General features: G+C 50.7%; 8 protein-coding genes across 8 annotated transcripts; 6 read left to right on the forward strand and 2 right to left on the reverse strand.

The window, feature by feature from the left end:
- Positions 1 to 1,311: 1,311 nt before the first annotated feature.
- Positions 1,312 to 2,531, forward strand: BDZ83DRAFT_574524 (alcohol dehydrogenase GroES-like domain-containing protein; the record flags this gene model as incomplete). The annotated part of the gene is made up of 2 exons (XM_060504718.1): positions 1,312 to 1,335; positions 1,407 to 2,531. 2 exons carry the CDS (start codon positions 1,312 to 1,314, stop codon positions 2,529 to 2,531), a joined length of 1,149 nt encoding a protein of 382 aa, XP_060366537.1.
- A 1,773-nt stretch (positions 2,532 to 4,304) lies between these two features.
- On the forward strand, positions 4,305 to 5,269 carry BDZ83DRAFT_544181 (uncharacterized protein; the record flags this gene model as incomplete). Its single annotated transcript, XM_060503433.1, has 2 exons — positions 4,305 to 4,436; positions 4,511 to 5,269. Coding segments are annotated over 2 exons (891 nt in total), but the record flags the coding sequence as incomplete, so codon positions are not given.
- A 685-nt stretch (positions 5,270 to 5,954) lies between these two features.
- On the forward strand, positions 5,955 to 6,492 carry BDZ83DRAFT_616018 (uncharacterized protein). The gene has a single exon (XM_060507941.1). The coding sequence runs from the start codon at positions 6,119 to 6,121 to the stop codon at positions 6,365 to 6,367; it is 249 nt and encodes an 82-aa protein (XP_060366539.1). The 5' UTR covers positions 5,955 to 6,118; the 3' UTR covers positions 6,368 to 6,492.
- Positions 6,493 to 6,932: 440 nt separating this feature from the next.
- On the forward strand, positions 6,933 to 7,424 carry BDZ83DRAFT_546322 (uncharacterized protein; the record flags this gene model as incomplete). Its single annotated transcript, XM_060503448.1, has 1 exon — positions 6,933 to 7,424. A coding segment is annotated over one exon (492 nt), but the record flags the coding sequence as incomplete, so codon positions are not given.
- Positions 7,425 to 13,395: 5,971 nt separating this feature from the next.
- BDZ83DRAFT_616020 (uncharacterized protein) lies at positions 13,396 to 13,740 on the forward strand. Its single transcript, XM_060507942.1, has one exon. The coding sequence runs from the start codon at positions 13,503 to 13,505 to the stop codon at positions 13,731 to 13,733; it is 231 nt and encodes a 76-aa protein (XP_060366541.1). The 5' UTR covers positions 13,396 to 13,502; the 3' UTR covers positions 13,734 to 13,740.
- A 241-nt stretch (positions 13,741 to 13,981) lies between these two features.
- BDZ83DRAFT_540604 (uncharacterized protein) lies at positions 13,982 to 14,458 on the reverse strand (the record flags this gene model as incomplete). Its single annotated transcript, XM_060503396.1, has 1 exon — positions 13,982 to 14,458. A coding segment is annotated over one exon (477 nt), but the record flags the coding sequence as incomplete, so codon positions are not given.
- A 4,720-nt stretch (positions 14,459 to 19,178) lies between these two features.
- On the forward strand, positions 19,179 to 19,478 carry BDZ83DRAFT_750857 (uncharacterized protein; the record flags this gene model as incomplete). Its single annotated transcript, XM_060513973.1, has 1 exon — positions 19,179 to 19,478. The coding sequence occupies one exon, from the start codon at positions 19,179 to 19,181 to the stop codon at positions 19,476 to 19,478; it is 300 nt and encodes a 99-aa protein (XP_060366543.1).
- Positions 19,479 to 20,076: 598 nt separating this feature from the next.
- BDZ83DRAFT_616024 (uncharacterized protein) lies at positions 20,077 to 21,031 on the reverse strand. Its single transcript, XM_060507943.1, has 2 exons — positions 20,975 to 21,031; positions 20,077 to 20,902 (listed from the first exon to the last, which is right to left on the reverse strand). The coding sequence occupies exons 1-2, from the start codon at positions 21,024 to 21,026 to the stop codon at positions 20,118 to 20,120; spliced, it is 837 nt and encodes a 278-aa protein (XP_060366544.1). The 5' UTR covers positions 21,027 to 21,031; the 3' UTR covers positions 20,077 to 20,117.
- Positions 21,032 to 21,231: the final 200 nt, after the last annotated feature.

Raw genomic sequence — 21,231 nt, forward strand, 5'->3', positions numbered from 1 at the left:
AACAATTTTCAAAATAATGGAGGTAAGGGAAAGGAGCGGTAAGTCTCAAACCGGCCGAGAGGTGAAGCAGCATGACCCAAGACGGGGAATACTGTGGTATGTCTCCCACTCTACCCCACCGCGCCCCCAGATCTTTCAGAGTCTTTGTTTAAACCCACTGGAACCCATCTATCGGATCCAATTCACATGTTCCCATTGGCGCGGATAAAGTGCTGGATAAATAGGCCACAGGACGCTAAAGTCGGGTACAAAGCCGCTGCGTTGCGCGCCTATGACACCTTGGGACAACTGTTCCACTGCGAATTTCGATGCTTGGGAGAAAGCCATCCGAGGACTCAACATTGTTGACTTTGGTCGATTGGAAAGAAGTCAACTGGTAATGAGCAGTCAACAACTCTGGTGCTCTTCCGGAAGCCCTCCTCAAGTCCACAACCACGGTCCCATCTCCCTACGAGATCTGCTCTTTTAGACCAGTTAGAGAGACTCTTTGGTCCATCATACCGCCAGATCCCAAGTTCTTACGAAACAAGCAGCAACATAGGAAAAGTTGAGAAGCTCCCTAGCAACCAAACCAAACCACCAAGCCAAGCCTCTCCCTCTCTTTTCTTTTTACCCCCACCCCGCACCGGCGATAGCTCTCCCCCATCCTAATAACTGGAGCACAGTCAGGGAAGAGTCTCGACCTCCATGGCAGGGAATAAGGGCGTATGAATACGGGTAATGACACGGGATAATCAAGAGCGTGGAGCTTCCCTCCAGCTCTAGGCTGGAACTGGGAAGTCTAGGAGTCTAAGACGCGCCGCAATGAGGGGCAGCCGTCAGTCGCACAGAACACCGCTGGGTTAGCAGTTGAGACGACGCGCGATCTTCGTCGTTTCTCATTCACGGCAGGGCACAGGCACAGCGCAGCTCGCTCACTCATCCTCCCAGAACATCCGTAACTTGGTCGCATTCCCCATCCTGATTGCGTCCCTCCACATTCCTTCAACCCCTCCAATCCTGACCCATCACACCGTTTCCTGCAGGCCGAGGACTGCGGTCATAGCTATTTAATCCATTGCGCGCCGGTCCACGATACCCGGAGCCTGACTTCTGCTCTCACTCTTCTCGCTCGCCCATCATCTAGCGTACTGATTGTCTCTACCTTTCTCCAACGATACCCTTTTTGCTCAGGAGACTGTGAACTTTGTGACGAACGCCCAGCCAAAAGTTAATCTTGTGCTTCTCTCGGTGGAACGAGCACCGACCAACTCCAAAAACCCATCCCTCACCGAATCCTCCCTCTTCCCGTAACCCCGCAATCCATTCATCATGGCCGGCACTGAGGGCAAAAGCGTATGTTCCCCTCCATCACGAAGGCCTCATTGCGCCTGGGGCTCGATCGACATCGTACTAACAAAGCGTAGAACCTCTCCTTCATCCTCAACAAGCCCCACGACGTTGAGTTCGCCGAGCGCCCCATCCCCAAGCTGTCCGACCCCCACGAAGTCCTTGTCGCCGTTAACTACACTGGTATCTGCGGCTCCGATGTCCACTACTGGGAGCATGGCGCCATCGGCCACTTCGTCGTCAAGGACCCCATGGTTCTCGGCCACGAGTCCGCCGGCACCGTCATCCAGGTCGGCGAGAACGTGAAGAACCTCGTAGTTGGCGACCGCATCGCCCTCGAGCCCGGCTACCCCTGCCGTCGATGCGGCGACTGCCTTGCCGGTCACTATAACCTGTGCCCTGACATGCGCTTCGCCGCGACTCCCCCCTACGACGGCACCCTGGCCGGTTTCTGGACTGCGCCCTCCGACTTCTGCTACAAGCTTCCCGATAACGTCTCGCTGCAAGAGGGAGCTCTGATTGAGCCGTTGGCCGTTGCCGTTCACATCACCAAGCAGGCCCAGATCACCCCCGGCGCCTCCGTTGTCGTCATGGGCGCCGGCCCTGTTGGTCTGCTCTGCGCCGCCGTCGCGAGGTCGTTCGGTGCCACCAAGGTCGTCAGCGTCGACATCGTCCAATCCAAGCTTGACTTCGCCAAGGACCTCGCCTCTACTCACACCTACCTCTCCCAGCGCATTTCCGCCGAGGAGAATGCCAAGGCTCTCATCAAGCAGTGCGACCTCGGCGCGGGAGCTGACTGTGTTATCGACGCCAGCGGTGCCGAGCCCTCTATCCAGACCAGCTTGCACGTTGTCAGGATGGGCGGCACCTACGTCCAGGGCGGTATGGGCAAGTCCGACATCAATTTTCCCATCATGGCTCTCTGCTTGAAGGAGGTTACTGCTCGCGGCAGCTTCCGCTACGGCCCTGGTGACTACAAGCTCGCCATTGACCTCGTTGCCAACGGCAGCGTAAACGTCAAGAAGCTCATTTCCGGCATTGTCGAGTTCAAGCAGGCAGAGGAGGCCTTCAAGAAGGTCAAGGAGGGTCAAGTGATCAAGATCCTCATCGCCGGCCCCAACGAGAAGGTCGATGGGACTTTCAGCACCGAGGTGGACCCCAAGAAGGCAGCCGAGAACGGCAACCAGGGTGGGTGCTGCTGAGCGATCGACGGAGATCTCTAAGGTTAAATATAAAAAGAAACCGATGACTGGCGAGCGGATGATAAAAAAAAAACAAGTTGGGCGTATTGGGTGGGTTTGCGATGTATTTCTCGGCGCATGCAGCATGTACGGGTTTTGATGAAGCGGGGTGAGGGTGGCACAATAATCTATGTTTGCATTGGATAAGTATGATCAACGAAAGATTCAATCACTTTTTGCACTTCATGGACTTATTCCCGCGTATCTCATGCCGGCTCCGGCTGTACTGGGAAGTTGACAAGATTGACCGACGTTGAGAAAGCTAGTCTGTTGTGCATACACCAGGCTGCCTCTACGTCTGCCTAGCATTGTCAGTTCGACATTTCAAGCATCATACGACAACCTGCGCCCTTTACGAATTAGTGTCAGTGTCTGAAACCCTCGCAACAAGGCAATGATCATCGGCCGGCAGACAGGACCCCAGCCAAGTTCAACTAAAGTTATCTTTTCGGGCATGGTTACATGTTAGCTCAATACCATCACCAACGCCCAACGGCCGCCAAAGTCCGAGTCTTTGCTATCGCGACAATTCCTCAGAGCCTTATTTCCTCCATTTCATTGAGCGGAGAGGAACTCGAAGAAGCACCCATTCACAGCCACGAGATAGACGAGCAACAGGCATGTAAACTGCGCAAAACTCCGCCCTCCCGTTCAGCTCAAGACGCCACGAAGCGCACTAGCAGCTTGAGCGTCACTCTCGTCCCCTGAACCGGTCTAGCCCGGACGCCTTGGGTCCCACAACCTCACCCGTTCCGCCCTCTCACCCCCGGTCAACGCGGAATCTCTAATGTCCCCCCATTTGAACCCTTGAACAAGCCTCAAGCCGGGCAACTCAACCTCAGACATGGTCTACCTGACTACCTACGGACACGGATTCACAGTAAAGTGACTAACACCAGCAGCCACCACCACCAGTGAGAACAAACGTTCGCGCCCACGACTCACCACAAAACCCGTGCCGACCACCCGCATTACCGCAGCCCTGCCAAGGCAAGCGATGTTAACCTTGCAGAGGAGCTGAACCACTGAACAAGCACTCAACCGCACTAGCATCTCGACTCATGGCTACTCACGGCCGTTTCTAGCTTGAATAGCATCCACAATTAGGCTTTCTTCGTTTCTATACACCCGTCTGGGAAACAAGCCTTTCGCAGCCCCTGTTATTCTGTTGTACGGCTTGTATGGGAGCCTCATGCAAGTCTACCGCTAGACTGAAGCCTCTTCTCGGCGCGCTGGCTCACGACAAGAACCCTGCATCACGATAGACGCCATCAGGCACATGTGGCACGCCCAAAGAGCACAAAAAGAATGAAGGCTGAAAGACGGAACGCTCTGGTTGGCTGTGTGAGGGATGGGGGAGATGTAGGCGACGATGTCGGCCGCCCCCTCCCTTGACTCGTCCTTGTCACATTCTATCCGAGTCTCACTCCATAAGTATACCTGCATCCTGCCCATCTCCACCATGGCGCTCTTGGTTCTTCTGTCTTTGGTTCCCTACGATCTCTCAATACGACACCTTCTTCTCACTCACGCGAGGGCTGCTGAGACTGTCGAGTCGACAAACGACGTGAACAACTCGTCTTGCTATACAACCTTGTCCATCAACTCTGGGATACCATGGAGAATACCCAACATCAACAGCCTCAAATGCACCCTCAAGCACAGCCTCAACCCCAGGTTCAGCATCAACCACAACAGTATACTCACCATGCTTCAACCAGCCCACCGCCAGCCATGATCATGACCCCGGCATGGATGGTTGCCATCCGCGGCGTGCAGTTCTTCCTCGCCATCGTCATCCTTGGCTTGTCGGCAGCCATCATTCACTGGGTATACATGGACGAACTCGGCCTCGCTGTTGCTATTGTACGTCCTTCCACGCATTCATGACTGGTCTTACAGGTAGTACTCAACATTCATGCACTAACATGCCTGATCAGCCTCTCTTCACGTGGATCATCGTACTTTACACCGTCCTCTCCGAAAAGATTTCTTCTCTCCGCAACCTCTACCATACCTACGCCGTCCTCGCTCTGGATCTGTTCCTTGTCATCCTCTGGCTCGCTACGATGGCTGCCTGTGCCGCCCGTCGCGCTACCTTCACCGTTGATGTAACAGCTTCCTGCACCTCAGATGGCTCCGCTGTGAACTCGGGAAGCTGCACCATCTTCAAGCGATACATCGTCATGGGCCAGGGCGCATTGGCCATGTTTTCTGCTATTGCAGGACTGTCTGCCCTTCAGTTCATCCTCTTCTTGGTAACCTTCATTTGGACTCTTGTTCAGTTCCTGCGCTGGAGAAAGACCAACGCACCTGCCGCTGCTGCAAGCGCCAGTCAGGGTGAGATTCAGATGGAGTCCAAGCAGCCGTTCCTTGCGCAGCAGACTGCGTACCAGCAGCCGCAGAACGGCCAGGTGCCCCAGCAGCAGCAACAGCAACAATTCTACCCACCTCAGTCCTACACGCCTCAACCGCAGGCTCCTCCTCAACAATACCAGCAGCAGCCACCGCAGCAGTACCAGGAGATGCCGAACCAGCAACAACAGTACCAGCAGGCTCCTCTGGCCCAGAACTACACTCAGCCGCCGCAAGACTACCAGCAACATCAGCAGCAGTACCCTCCTCAATCATATACCCCTTCGCCTGTCAACGGCACAGTTTCACCGACAAATTCTCCGCCCCCTCAAGGGCAAACTTACACCTATCCCCCGCAGGAGCTTCGGTAGACATCAGTTACGAGGCACGAAGAGACGGCGATGACCTGACACTCGGGTGAGTGGTCTAAGTCTAAACTGTTTGTCGCATGATGACGTTTCGCATGGGTTTGTTGATTGATGTAATGGTTTGTTATATCGGATTGGGGAGTTGGTACCAGGATGAATATGACGCTGAAGTGGTGGTTGAAAGTTCCTTCCTCTGATTTGAATGATACCTTGGACCGAGTGTTTTAATACAATTATTTTATGACAGCATTTTAAATGACAAAGACGCCTGCCGGTTCATGTTCCTGTGTAGCTTGCCATACCATCTCCGCCGCCCTAAATCGATCTGTGTACAAGAGGAGCCTCCACCCCTCTTTGAACGCACACTCCCTTAGGCTCGTGTCGCCCCTATCCCCATGTGTTCTGCCAAACTCGGAAGTCCTCGACTGCATCTGACACTTCCACTAAGTAAAGCTTAATTGCGGGAATAAAATGATGAGATCGAATCAAGCCAGGTGCATTCTCTAAGCTTCGGCAGCTTGTGATATGATAGAAGGGCATGTCATATTCCTGGTGAATAGTGGAGGGGGATGTTTCCCCTAGCAACATCAAGCTATACGAGGGCCGAGTTCATGCCTTCCATTGGTGCCCTTTATCATGCTTGCTAAACAATGAGCCCTCCTGTGAAGTTGGGAGCTCTTCCGGATTTCCAAATGCTTTATTTCACGCGCGATATCTGAGTAAGCGATTAATTCCTCATGTTTTCTGTTAGATCTGGTTGGCGCCCTAGTCAGGCAGTGAAATTAGAAGCAGGTAAGTGATTTCCCGTCACGGCCATCGCCGACTATGGTGGCATTTCCCAAGTTAAAGATACAGCGTTTACCACTTATACTCATCGTCACTACGAGGTTTAAGGGCTGGGCAATTTGCTTCGCGTCTCATTTAGAGAAGTTCTACCACACTAAGAACACTAACTACAAGTTGAAAACTTCGGCACTTGTGATTATTGCTTGTACTTCTGTGACAGCGAATGAAGGCACTCTTGTGGGGATATGGAAAGAGCACCAAACCAGCCATGATATTGATGCAAAATGATAAGATATTCAATTGGCCCCATTTGTATACGAGAGTCGGCGTCTTTGTTGCCTAAAGAACGAGAAAGTTCCCTTAATTTGCTACTTAAGCTCTATCGCACTTCGTGTCAGGGGGTTTGAGTCGTGCGTAGGCAGAAGCTTTAATTCGCATATCACGGACTTATGCCAAGGGTAGAAGAAGCTGAGGCGGCACATCAAATTCCCGAACATAGCATACCATGTCTATTGTAGAATGGCTACCAAATACACCCCTTTAGTTCATTAGGTACTTAAATAAGTCTTAAGTCTCTTCAGGGTGGCAAATATCTCTGTCCGTATCCATCCTACTTATGACTGCTATCTCGTTGTTACAGGATATTCCAAGCTCATTTTCTCAATCGTCCATCATGCAAAAGTTTCTGATCTTACCTCTCCTATTCTCAACTGTCTCTTTGGCAACACCCCTGTTGTCACGAGATGGGCCGCAGGATTGGATCACAGGAGAGATTGCGTATGCTGCAGCCTACGATATTACCCTCCAGCCGAGTGATACGGGGATCGGCAAACGAGGCGTACTCTTGGCTCGCTACAACGATGGCGAAGGCCGTTACCTAGGTTCCGACGGCAACCACCGTTACGCCTCCGGTGTCAAGTGTTGGAACGATTATTTCGTTGTCGAACAGAACCTTTACAACGACCCCTGGCGCCAGGCCTCCAGCAAAGTTTACTGCACCAAGAGCCAGTCCTGCCAGGCAACTCAGGGTGTCAACAACCAGGTCTGCGAGACTACTTCCTTTGAGATTTCGGCTGGGATCACCGCAGAGTTTGTGACCGCCAGTATCAGCGTTGGCCACCAGACGCAGACTTGCAGCGGATCAACCTCATTGACTGCTTGTACCTGGAACGATCAAGGCTGCCATGTCATTTGGAGCCAACAGCAGATGTTAAGCCAGAAGGGATACCAAAGACGAAGGTGCGCAAGTGGTGATGGAGACTACACGGCATGGACTAAATTTTTGGAAAAGAAGGCTCCTACCGAGTTCAAGAATTACGGCTGTGGAAGCTCTTGCAATGATAGCTTCTGACTTGAGGTCCACTCTTCGACAATGCAATAGGTTGAGGCTGGTCATTTGCTCAACTATGTTCTCCTTGATTTGCTGTTGATGTCAATTACATGGACTTCCTCAAGTCTGGAGGATCAGGCTTGTCTAGTCAAGGGACTTGGTATTTTGGTACCTGAGCCAGAGTTAGTTCCGAAGCCGAAGACATGTTATCATATTCGATGACTGCGAAGACTTTATTTAGAGTATATTTCTTTCTACTGTACAATCTTTATACAATCAAGCACAAGCTCTATCTTCATAACTCTCTGCTTTCGGCTGGTAGCCCTCCTACAATTTCACATCGACTACGTAATCTTGGCCGATTTCGACCATGCGTATTTTATAGTAATTCGATTCCTTCAAAACAAGAAAATAGTACGCTTTTGTCGTTTGTTCAACGAGTGAACAAAACACCAGACGGGAAACTTGATACATCTATGCCCATCTGAGCAAAGTTTCACACCTGGGAAACCCTATCTGGTTCTAAGCCTTTAAGCATAATACAAAGTATAGATACTGATTTCCTTAGTAGGTATTTAAGTACCTCAGACTCGAATTCACGAAATGTTCAAAATGTTCACTAGCGTAAGTAAACGTCTATGCGAATTACTTGTACTCTACATACAGCCAAAGCGCCTATCCCGAAATCTTTAACCCGCGGAAAGAAAGCACACATGCCTGCAAAACTGCTAGGCAGATGACTGAACGAGTCGGACTTCTCAGCTCTGTACGATTCCCTAGCAGATTTGCTCCAATGGTTTCCAGGTCTTGGTTAATTTCCGAAGCCGAAACCGAGATCGAGTCAACTTTTGGACTGCGGTAATACTACCAGCAAACGAAGAGTCGACTGAGTTCGTTGTAATTCACTTTGCTGGGGTGTCTGGGTTCTCAATACGGGGCACTTCCGAGACCTAAGGTAATCTACCAAATTCCCAGTATGACAATTATTCTCAAAACAAGTCGTCAAATGCATGATGTATGCGTAGTGTACAAATTGTTGATGCAGTTGGGTGTTCCATTACATCTTCCCACTTTGAAACCCTGAGGATCAACCTAGGATTCCATGATATAGGCCCAGACATTGGTACCACAAGCTAAGATCTCATACATGGGCTGTCTGTCGAGCCCATCGGATCGCTTTGCGATGGTGATTCTATTTGGTTTCATACAGGGTGGTCAAGACAAGGCTTCCAAACTCCATAACCGCCTTCCATGCGGTATTCAGATTATTTGATCTCAAAGAGGAAGAGCTGGCATTGCGTTTGCCTCCGAAGTCTTGGGAAGAGACTATCCTCTATCGTTGAATAGCTGCGGATTTCTATGAAAATGACTCAAGAACTATGTTGATCGATGTATATAAAATTGATCTCCACGAATATTGGATCGAGTTGACTCTGCTCGCTTTCACCAGTATGGGTCCCGGCTTATTGTTTTCGAAAGCTTTTTAAAGTACTTTAGAAAGAAATTTTACTGAGAACTCTATATTCTCGAGCATTGCCAAGAAAACTTGTAGAAACAACATCAAAAAGTGAGATCGTGCTCCTTTCCGAAGAAAGACTATCAGACAAAAAGGCGGCTGACATCACAAAGTCATGATGGTTTCCGCCGTTATTTGCCAGTTGGCCTCTTATGCCGGCATCGCTACAGCTGCTGTCGGCTGCAAGGTCAAGGTTTTAATGTCAAAAAGGCTCTTATCGAAAGTGGCTGCGTCCCTTTCCAAGCCTCTGCGATCATCGAAGATCCCAACTATCGCAGAGGCTACACTGTCTATGCCACGAACAACCGCGGCTTGAGCTTGGAGGCCATGGCCTGCTTTGCTGATGAGTACACTCTCCGCGGTTGTTGAAGCATTTTCTGAACCATTCACCTACGTTAATGTCTACAATTTGGCTGAGACTCACACAGCTCGCCGATCCAGATAAAAGTTAGATCCAACAAAGTCGGCATGGAGGTGGTATGAGTCCTGAACATTGAACTCGATAATGGAGGATATCTTTTCAAAATGTTGATAGCAGTTCCAAGGAATGCCACGGCATCTTGGGGAACCCTCACAAGACTGTCTGCTAGCTGTCACACAGAACTTTTGTCCAGTCATGCTGTCCGGAACCCTGCCGGTACATAATGTGAGAGCCGACGCCTTACTGTACCATGAGATTCACAGAACTGCAGCGCAACCGCCTAGCCCAATATGTTGTCATTGTCTCTTTCAAATACCATCGCAGGCTGAAAATATTGTGTCAACAAGTTTCGATAACAACCGCTGAAAGATCCAAGTGTGGCTATAATACAAGTCAGCAACTCTGGGTTGATGAACTTCGACGAGCAGGACCAAGTTCGGCCAATGTCACCGCATCAAGCCTTCAGTACTATTATTCATCAGCAAATTTGGCGCAATGTTGGGTTCATTGCTCTTATTCATTGCTGTTGCTATTTTGGGAGCCTGATTTATTTGATGATATTATGTTTTCTTGTCATGCGAGCATTCGTCTCTTGTTATTCTCTTGGATTAACTCCCACTTCAAGTTTTAGAGCAACAAGTGATGAGTCTATCGTCGTGGGGCTTCTCTTTGGTGCGCGCTTGCAGGATTCATTGAGCATTTTCCTAGCGTCTATTTCGTTTCGCAGATACTGTGCACCGAGACTCGATTCCCAAAATCTAACAGTGACTGTCACGACCTATGGCTGCTTACATGTCGAATGTAGAGTGGCTTACAATGTAATCTCAGGTAGGGGAGTGTCATGGGATTTACCCGCGTGCTTTATTTCTTACTCGTGTTGGTTCCCGAGTCTCAAATCGGTGCTGCCTAGAATGACTTGGAACATGAAGCATTTCACATGAAAAACATTCAGGACGCGTAGAAAAAGAGTTCTTGTTGGATTTATCAAGACTGATACATTTTTGGTGGACATTACACATTAGATCGACAGCAACCATCAAATTCGACGACAAGAAAAGACAAAAGTGTAAGGAGAAGAGTCGCTACAGGAGAGTAGGGAGGAAGAAAAAACACGCCTCTTATCTAGAAGCCAAAGGGAGCGGCGCTTGCGTTGTTCGGGCAGCTGGTCACAAGCTGGTCTCCAACGAGAGACTGGGAATTTGAAACGACAACGTTACCGGCGGGGTTCGTGAGCGAGAAATTGAACAATCCGCATTGTTGCGCGTTGACGAATAAGATACGGATCGGGTAGTATTGACCAGCAGTTGCAGTAAACGTAAAAGTACCCGAACTGTTTGTATCGTAATAGTTGACATTTTTATCATAATTTGCATTACTGTAGCCAGTTTTGGCGACGCTCTTGCCCAGCCAGAGGTAGACGCTGTCGTCCACACCGCTGAAGCTGAAGATGTAGGTTCCAGATGTAGCGGGATGGAAATAGCCGATATGCTGCACAATGATGTAGTTGGATTGGCCCGAAGTAGTCGTACCGTAAAGACTTCGGGTTGCGGTAGCACAACTCTGCGACAGACCAATTGTCCTCGTCAAGCCCTCATTATCGGGGCTCTGCCCGCTAAGAACGGTTTGAATATTGAAGTAAGTTGTCTTCCAGTTGGCCTGTGAAGTTGCGTCTGAATTTTGGTATGGGATCTTGCCCGGTTCGCTGGCGGTGTTGGTCGGAGCTTGTGACAAGCCATAGTATGCCCATAGCAATCCCGGGGTGCAGCTTGGGCTCGGCGTCACATAAGTAACAATGGTGGTCGTACCAGCGGGGTTGGTCTGAGGAAGGGTCGTTACGCCAGTTTGCGATGCAGTTGAAGTCACGGTTGTCAGGGCACCAGTGATGGGAACGAATGAAACGACTGTAGTCGTGCCGGCGGGATCGGTTTGAGGTAAGGTCGTGACGCCCGTTCGGGTAGCGGAAGAGACAACCGTTGTGAGGGCGCCAGTAATGGGAACGAAAGTAAGGATCGTAGTTGTTCCAGCAGGGTCTGTCTGTGGTAGGGTTGTGACACCGGACTGAGTTGCGGAGGAGATAAGCGTTGTGAGGGCACCCGTGATAGGGGGCACGAAACTGAGAATTGTGGTAATGCCGGCTGGGTCAGTCTGGAGTAGCGTGGTTACGCCCGTCTGGGTTGCCGTTGATATAAGCGTTGTGAAGGCACCAGTCAGTGGCACAAAGCTGACAACAGTGGTAGTGCCGGTTGGGTCGGTCTGAGGCAACGTCGTAACACCCGTTTGAGCTGCCGATGAAATGACAGTGGTGATGAAACCTGTAGCTGGAGGAACGAAACTGACGACTGTCGTAATACCCGTTGGATCGGGTTGAGGAAGTGTAGTAATGCCCGTTTGAGTTGCCGTTGATACAACTGTTGTAAAGCCACCAGTAAGTGGCACAAAACTGACAACTGTGGTAATCCCGGTTGGGTCGGTTTGAGGTAGGGTCGTGACGCCGGACTGAGTTGCAGATGAAACGACTGTGGTGATGAAACCCGTGGCTGGAGGAACAAAACTAAGAACCGTGGTGATGCCCGTTGGATCGGTTTGAGGTAATGTAGTCACTTCGGTCTGAGTGGCGGTAGAGACCAGCGTGATGATGAAGCCAGTAGCTGGAGGAACAAAACTGACGACTGTGGTGATTCCAGTTGGATCAGTCTGGGGTAAGGTTATCACGCCTGTTTGAGTGCCAGTTAAAACCACCGTAGTAATAAGGCCAGTGGCAGGAGGAACAAAGCTAATGACCGTAGTGACGCCTGTTGGGTCGGGTTGAGGAAGTGTAGTCATTCCCGTTTGAGTCGCTGTTGATACAATCGTCGTAAGGAGTCCAGTTGCTGGAGGGACGAAACTGACTACCGTAGTCGTGCCAGCAGGGTCAGTCTGCGGCAAGGTAGTAACGCCAGTCTGCGTACCTGTCGACACTGAAGTCGTCAGGAACCCTGTCGCTGGTGGGACGAAAGTGATCACAGTTGTTGTTTCGGCAGGATCCGTCTGAGGCAAAGTAGTGACGCCCGTTTGCATGCCAGTCGAAGTCAAGGTCGTCAGGAGTCCCGTAGCTGGCGGAACGAAGGTAATTACAGTCGTTGTTCCAGCAGGATCTGTCTGAGGTAAAGTAGTGGCGCCCGTCTGGGTGCCCGTTGAAGTTAGGGTCGTAACGAGGCCAGTGGCTGGAGGGACGAAGGTGATCACAGTGGTTGTGCCGGCAGGATCTGTTTGAGGTAGAGTGGTGACTCCGGTCTGACTGGCGGCAGAAGTCAGAGTTCGGATGACACCGATGCGAGGCACGAATGTGATCACAGTAGGAGGTCCACCGGCTGTTCCGGGAGGAATAGTTGTCAGGCCTGTGGTGCTGCCTGTCGAGGTGAGAGTGACTAGGGGAGTCGTAGTAACGAATGTCACTACCGTAGGAGTGCCACCTGAAGGTCCGGGAGAAATAGTAGTTAGGCCAGTTGAACTTCCGGTTGAAGTGACAGTGATCGGTGCCGGGGGAGTCACAAATGTAACTATTGTTATCGAGACGGGGCCGTCGCCATCGCCGACAGAGTAGGGAAGCGTAGTTAGGCCGGTTGTGCTTGCTGTCGAAGTAATGAGAGTTAGTGCGTAAGGCGGGGCTCCGGTCACCGAGACGCCAGGGGTTGAAGGACTGGGCGGTGGAGGCGTATAGACCAGATTGCTCGTAATGGTTGATCCCGAGGGACCAGAGGTACTCAAAATGGTGGTCAATGTCACCGGTTCCGCGGTAACAAAGGTCACCACAGTAGCCGGTCCGCCGTCAGGGCCTGGCGGCAGCGTTGTGAGACCTGTGATCGTTGCTGTTGAAGTCACGGTGACAGGCGGAGTTCCAGTAACGAAGGTGACTACTGTTTGGGGGCCTCCACCTGGGACAACGGGAAGAGTTGTCAGGCCTGTAGTGGATGCCGATGAGGTTACTGTCACAGGGGCAAAGGTGATTAGAGTGGTTAATATAGTAGGCGATTCTCTTATACGTGTTGAAGTCGAAGTTCCAGTGACAAAGGTGATAACGGTAGGTGGACCTCCAGGACCCCCGGGAACTGTCGTAAGGCCGGTGGTAGCTGCGGTAGACGTGATCGTGACCGATGGTAAACTCGCTACATAGGTGATGACTGTGTTGGGGCCGCCGGGTCCTCCAGGAATAGTAGTCAAGCCTGTCGTACTGGCAGTCGCTGTGATCGTTACTGGTGCCGGGCCTGTGGCGAATGTGATAACCGTGGGCGGTCCGCCGTTGGGACCAGGAGGCAATGTTGTGAGACCCGTCGTGGTAGCGGTAGACGTGATAGTGACTGGTCGCGGGCTTGTGACGAATGTGATAATCGTATCAGGACCTCCGTGACCGCCAGGGATTGTTGTCAAGCCTGTCGTTGTGGCCGTTGACGTGAGGGTCACGGGTCCTGGGCCTGTAGCAAAAGTGATGACCGTGTTAGGTCCTCCGGGACCGCCAGAAATCGTTGTTAAGCCGGTTGTGGTAGCCGTAGAAGTAAGTGTCACGGGTGCTGGGCCCGTAGCAAAAGTGATAACGGTTGCTGGTCCTCCATTCGGCCCAGGAGCAATAGCTGTCAGCCCTGTGGTGCTTGCGGTTGAAGTGAGAGTGACCGTGGTGAGCTGCGGTAGGGTAGCGAATGTAATAATGGTTGGTGAGCCGCCGTTCGGACCAGCAGGAATAGTGATGAGACCAGTGGTGCTGGCAGTCGAAGTCAGGGTAACCGCGGGAGGTCCTGTTACGAAGGTGATAACTGTAGGAGGTCCACCATTCGAGCCTGGAGGGACAGTCGTAAGGCCCGTAGTACTGGCGGTTGAAGTAATCGTGACTGGAATGGGCGCAGTGGCCGTAGCAAAAGTGACGACAGTAGGAGGGCCGCCATTTGGACCCGGAGGGAATGTAGTTACCCCAGTCGTGCTTCCGAAAGACGTGAGGGTGATAGGAGGAGGACCGGTAGCAAACGTCACCACCGTTGGCGGACCGCCGTTAGGACCTGGAGAAAGAGTTGTGAGACCTGTAGTACTCGCAGTGGAAGTGAATGTAACTGGAATGGGTGCTGTAGTTGTAGCGAAAGTAACAACCGTGGGAGGGCCTCCACCGGGGCCCGGTGGTAACGTAGACAATCCGGTTGTGCTTCCGAATGATGTCAAGGTGACTGGAGGAGGGCCAGTGGCAAAAGTTACCACCGTTGGCGGACCGCCATTTGGACCAGGGGGAAGAGTTGTCAGCCCGGTGGTGCTGGCCGTAGACGTGATTGTGATTGGTACCGGCGCGGTTGTCGTAGCGTAGGTAACAACGGTAAGAGGGCCTCCACCCGGCCCCGGAGGAAATGTTCTTAGCCCAGTTGTGCTTCCAAAAGATGTCAGGGTAACTGGAGGAGGGCCGGTTGCAAAGGTAATGACGGTTGGGGGACCACCGTCTGGGCCCGGATAAAGGGTAGTAAGACCGGTCACGCTGCCAGTCGAGGTCAACGTAGCAGGCTGGGGCCCCGTGACGAATGTGACAACTGTAGGGGCTCCACCTTTTGGTCCAGGTGGAATGGTAGTGAGACCGGTAGTGCTTGACGTAGATGTTAAGGTGATAGGAGGTATAGCGGCCGGCGGATCGATAATGAAGGTAACTATCGTAGCAGGTCCCCCGTTAGGACCCAACGGGAGCGTTGTCAGGCCAGTAGTTGATGCAGTAGACGTGACGGTGACTGGAGGAGGCCCCGTTGCAAAGGTAATGACAGTTGGCGGACCACCGTTAGGCCCAGGGAGAAGAGTCGTTAGCCCCGTTGTGGATGCTTGTGATGTTATCGTCACTGGAGGTAAAGGCGTTGTAACAAAGGTCACCACAGTCAGCGGACCGCTATCGGGGCCAGGTGGGAAAGTACTCAGACCAGTGGTAGATGCGAATGATGTTATCGTCACCGTTCCTGGGGACCCTGGAGCGAAAGTGACCACAGTAAGAGGGTCTCCTTTAGGCCGCGGGGGAAGAGTTGTCAACCCACTAGTGAGGGCGGTAGAGGTGATTGTTGCTGTACTTCTGGGGCTGGGTAGCGAAGTAACGAACGTGACGACTGTGGAAGAACCTCCATTGGGGCCAGGGGGAATGGTTGTCAAACCGGTCGTAGAAGCAAGTGATGTAATCGTGACAGGACCAGATTGAGGGGTCACAAAGGTGACCACCGTTGGAGAACCCCCATTGGGACCGGGAGGAACGGTTGTGAGCCCAGTTGTCGCCGCGACTGATGTGAGGGTCCCTGGAGACGGCGGCGCAGTGACAAAAGTAATCACCGTTGGAGAACCTCCGTTGGGACCAGGAAAAACGGTCATGAGGCCAGTCGTAGAACCAAGCGATGTAATCGTGACTGGGCCTGACTGAGGAGTCAGGGAAGTGACCACCGTAGGGGAGCCGCCATTGGAACCGGGAGGGAAAGTAGTAATTCCAGTTGTCGATGCAATTGAAGTGAGGGTCACTGCAGATAGCGGTGTGGTGACAAAAGTAATCACGGTAGGGGGGCTTCCATCAGATCCGGGAATGGTGATCAGGCCAGTCGTCTTCGCCGACGAGGTCACTGTGACTGGACCTGTCACAAATGTGACCACCGCAGACGGGCCGCCATGTAGACCAGGGGGGACGGTTGTCAACCCGGGCTTGCTTGCGAGAAAAGTGACGGTGGGTAAAGAATTCCCAGGAGACTTAATATAGGTGACAATCGACGTTGGGTCTCCCAGGTTATTTGGTGGAATCGTCGTGGCCCCCGTCTGGGAGCCTGTCGATGTGATAACAACAACGCCAGGGTCTTTAGAAGTGGTAAAAGTTACCGTTGCCTTCGATATGATAGTTCCGCCTTTGACCACATCGGTGGTGGTCAGCCACTCAGTCCAGGTCCTGTTGATGTTAATTGGAAATGCCTATTTCGAATCTCTGAGAAATGCTAACCTAGTCCTCGTAGAAATCGCAACGTTTCCGGAACACTGGATCTCGAAAGGTTGGTACTCGACCACAACTTTGGCATCTGTTGGGCATGGAGGACTACTGCCCGCCGGGACGGCAGCAACCCTCGTCAAAAAGACGAAGGAAATCGGAATCTTCCACTTCATTTTGCCGTGTGACTGGCAAAGAAGCTTGAAAGATTCAGCCTGTTACTCCAACATTCTAGAATTTTCCAACCGTGAAGAAGAGTGAGTTTTTGAGGTGTTGGTGCCCTAATACCTTGACATGGAAGAGCCTCGACTGTATTTAAGCTTCGAGTGCTAGATATTCCCCAGTGGTCATCGCAATGTCGTTGAAGCTCATCCTACTTTGAAGAGCTCCAAAACCACGCGAGCCTTTGAGGACCCCCTACCATTTGGAGCCGGCAAGTTGACCGACTGAGTGACTTTGACACTATTACAAACCTGAACTACCTGTAATCAAACTTGTTGTCGTAGCCCCAAGAACATTGTCCCCGACATTTCCAACCACCTGCTTCAAACTTGATGCAGCAATAGTAAGCGACAAGATCGTCTGTTTGCGTCATGATATTATCTTCTGTAAGCAAATATCCTGTAATGCTTCTAGACTATGAAAGATATGGAGCAGTGGTACAAGTCGGTCACTGAGAAAAGAATACCGTCCAGGGGAGAATTAGTTCCGCTCGAGGTCGGAATATTGGATGAATCCAGTCTCGCCTCTTGCTCATCATGTTTCCCATAACCTGCATCCATCTTAGTTTGTCCATTCAAAAGAGCCTATGATCTGTTCTAAGAATATTTCGCTTCTGCATACAAACATAAAGAGAGACGGTTAGGCTGGGGCATGCCTTGACCAAGATATCATAGGTGTGGTGCACAAAATTACTCGAGCGCCACTTCGGCCGCTATAGAATTTGGCTTAGAATGAATTGACAGTTTGGGGCCGATTTGGGTCGTTTTCTTGTCGAGACTGCATTCCGATCTTGCGACCCGAGATCGGAAGAAGAGGGGGCAACAAACGGTAATGATTAAAGTGGGTGGAATGCATCCGGATATTCATCCGTCTGGGTGGTGGTGGCTGTGCTATTCGGTATGAACAAAACTAACACCCGAATATATAAGGTTTCTTAAGGAAAGACATTATTGATTCTCGGGCCAGATGTCATGCCGAGATTGATCAATATCGGCAAACAGACCTTTGTCCTGACTTAAGTTACATAGCGCCTGACTTAGTGACTTGCCTGACATAATGACTTGGCGGGCTAAGCCAGCTTCAGAAATCGGTTGGTTTCGTGTGGGAATACACAGGTACCGCATGGAGACTGAACTGAGACATTTCCCAGAACGCTAAACACCGCCCGACACTCGTACGGCTCTCTAAGGTGATGGTGTTCTGCCTAGATCCAGCCTCAGGCGCGTCAAAAGGGTCATATCTTGTGTTGTTCGGGGCTAAGAAGTCAACCTCTATCTTCCGGACCATTGAAACTGACGCTAGCTAGATGCATTTTGACAAAATCGTTTGGTATCAGACGGTAGGTCACTACATTCAGATCTCATTCTTCGATATGAACCTTCCCAGTCGACGCGACTTCCAATGTTTGAAGAAATTTCGGATGTCTGCAATTAGAATAGCTCCAAGACTACCTATACTTCAGTGAGAAATTTGAAAACCGAAAGTAGTCCTCAACTCTCGTCAAGTCTAAAGACTACTGGAAGATTAGTAAATGTAGCATCAAAAAGCTGCATTTGGTGCCAGCCAATGTGGTGCAACTTCTCAAAGCTACCCACATCGCATTGGAGAATAGTTGTGAGATATGTCCTAAAGCTGCGATCAGAACCTAACTTGTGTGGTGATCAGGGATGGGACTAATACTTTGCAGTCAGAAAGGCAAAAAGAGGTGTGCTTTCGTGTAGATACTTTTGCAGTTTTCAGAACCAAGTCAAGCGAGCCAAGGCGCACAAGCTACCAGCAGTGTTCCATCTATCCATTTCTTGAAGTAAGGTAGCTCTGAATAGGTCAAGGTACATCATTTTGAGTCAAGAGACCTGTTCCAACTATCTTACCTTGGACAAATACGATCCGCTCTAGGGTATTGCGCCATCCACCCAAAGCCAGCAGTTCTATGGCCAGCTCCCGCCAGACGATTTTGACACAAGTGCAAGTTTGAGAGTGTCAAGTATTCATGTCGAACCTATCATCCAAACCCTTCATTCTTCAGACGGTAAGCAGCGATCGCCAAGTTGATAGGTAAACTTGACAATTCCAGGAACTCAGGACTCAAGTAACCTCCCATCACTCTTGATAACACTAAGGTATTACATTCAAAGCATGACATACTCACTTGGTAATTAGCTCTTAGCAGACACCACTGGACCACGCATTAGTACCTAGGATTTATCTCCGCACTTTATGAGCTGGGCAGAGTCGAAGGGTGTCGTGGCTATCTACAAAACCCCCCTCAACTGCCCTCTTTTGGCAAGGCTTTGGTTGCCCTTGCCCCTCGACTCGATATTGAATACAACGAGTCATCATTGTCTTACCTCATCCTTCAGGCCCTTTTCACTACCGTCTCATCGTGCCATATCTTCGCCGAAATGAAAACTATGGCACTTGTAATCATTTCTCTTTGCGCATGTTCCGCAACAGCATTGACTACTGAGATCACAACATTGGAGACATCAACAGTCGACTGTTCAGTAAGCTGGAAGCTCTTATCAAAGTTCAGGAAACTCTGACCCAGAAAAGGTTTATGCCTTCCCAACAAGCCTTGAACCAGTACCGGGCAGTGGGCCCGTAATATCTTCTAGTATTGGTAGGTAAACCTTTCTCGTCTCAAGGATACTTCGTTGACGTATGATGTCTACCACAGTTACTACGTCGCTTGCAACTCCTGGTACCGCTGGTGGCCCCAGCAGCCCCCCTGTGTCAACCGGCGGTGCTGGCGGCGATTTGGGCGACGGTAGTGGTGGTGGTGGAAGAGGAGGAAGTGGAAGAGGAAGCGAAGGAGAAGGGTCTAACGGCAGCAATGGAGCTTCATCAACTTCCGGGCATACAGCTTCGGGCACAACAATCGTACAAGTCCCCACGGCAGGTGGCGAAGCCATCCGGCCTGGCGAGTGGGTGCTGTTTATGATCGGTTTGCTTATGGCCTTCTAGAGTCTGAACATCCATCTGAGAAAGAGGTTACCACTATTTTCAGCCCCAGTTTCCAGTCCCAATTTCCGAAGATTGCTATTAATCCAAGGCAAAGTTTATATGCGACTCAAAAGGGCGAGCCCGGTCAGAACATATGCCTGGAAACACGAACATTCTTTAGAGAAAGTTTTCCCTATCCGCAAAACATGAGTACTGGCCGATTGCCTCGGTATTCCTTGCTTTGTGGTAGCCATTGAGGCACAACATCTTGCTACGGTCAACGTTTTTATTGACTACAGACAATGCGTGTTACTCGAGGGCCACGTAAGAGACTCTCTGTTGTTACACGAAGCCCAGTTGGAACTTACATGGAGAAAAGGCTAGCCTAGATGGTACGTACTGCTTAATATCTAGGTAAAAACATAGGCCACAACAATCTCGAAAAGACCGAACTTTGATCGTCATGTGAGGCATTCGCGCGTAAATGAATTGCAAAATAATATAGAATATTGACTTGAACTTGTCAAGTCAAGTACCTTGCTCGCGAATAAAATTCAGTTGAGATTCATGAGTTCAAATCCTCGCTGCGGTGCTAAATTGAAAACTAATCATAAGTATTATTGCTTCAAAGACCTTGCTTACTTAGTTATTACGATAATGTTATGAAGAGACCTGAGTCTTCTGCGCCTCTCGGCCTAGTTCTTCCATCAAATCCGAAAACGATAATCCCATTCCCATCATCTTCCCCAAGTGGTCTCTCAAATTCGAGATTGCCTCTGTCGTAGCCTTGGCAACTCGCCTTTCATCATCACGTGCTGCCTTTTTCCGCCTGTCTATTGTTTTCCATGAGCCCGAAGCTTGAACTCCTCTCGAAATCAGCTTCCCGTCCTTCACTGTTCTGTTGACAAAAAGATATTTGCGATCTCGAGGAGGAGACAACTTGCTGGTCTCTGCCACTGAGCGGGATCGGTATCGATGACGAGTCGGCGGTGGCTTGGGATACACGTTCGTGCCACTGCGACTGGCATTTGACTCGTACTCCATCAGCGGGCGTGGGGACAAGTCCGACAGTTGGGAGACGTTGTCAACATTGATATTCGAGGATGTTGTGTAGTATTTGCCGGCCGGGTGATCGAAGATCGTCTCCGAGCTCAGCCGTGGGTCAGATCTATGCCTTCCGATGCCTGTAATGATCTGGGGGAGCCTTTCAGGTTGTTCGCAGGCATCGTGACGAATAGTGGTTTCGTACTCAGGCATGGATAAAACACGTGGCCGCGAGAAGTCGAGTCCATGTTCTTCAAGTCTCCTATTGTGGGGATGCAGCGGCGCCAGCAGATCTCGCTGCGAAGCGTCCCATTGTTGTAATTCGATGCCGGGTAACGGTAAAGCGCATGCCCAACTTCTGTTATCGTTCACCGAAGAGATATATGAACGGAAATCTGTTCCTTCATTTCATGTCAGTTCCTCATCTACATGTTGTGAACTCTGTCAATAACACAGGGAAGTCTGTCACTTACCATCTACATGGATGCTGCAGGCATCCTTGGGCGGGCCTTGCCAAGTCTCCATTGAGGCTGACGGTCTGAAAAGGCAGTCTGGTGCGCCAAGATAGTTTGGATGGAACATGGTTACCGCAATGCAAGGATGGAAGGGGTGAAAAGCAGTGGGCCGCGTGTTCGGTGAATGCAGGGGGGGTTCGATCTGAGAAGACATATCAGGCCCAAGGTTTCTTGCCTGAACTTATACCCAGAGGCGATCACCTACATCGTCGAAA

The sequence above is a fragment of the Colletotrichum acutatum genome, assembly GCF_030867785.1.
Source record: "Colletotrichum acutatum strain CBS 112980 chromosome Unknown BDZ83scaffold_32, whole genome shotgun sequence".
NCBI classification, from domain to species: Eukaryota; Fungi; Ascomycota; class Sordariomycetes; order Glomerellales; family Glomerellaceae; genus Colletotrichum; species Colletotrichum acutatum.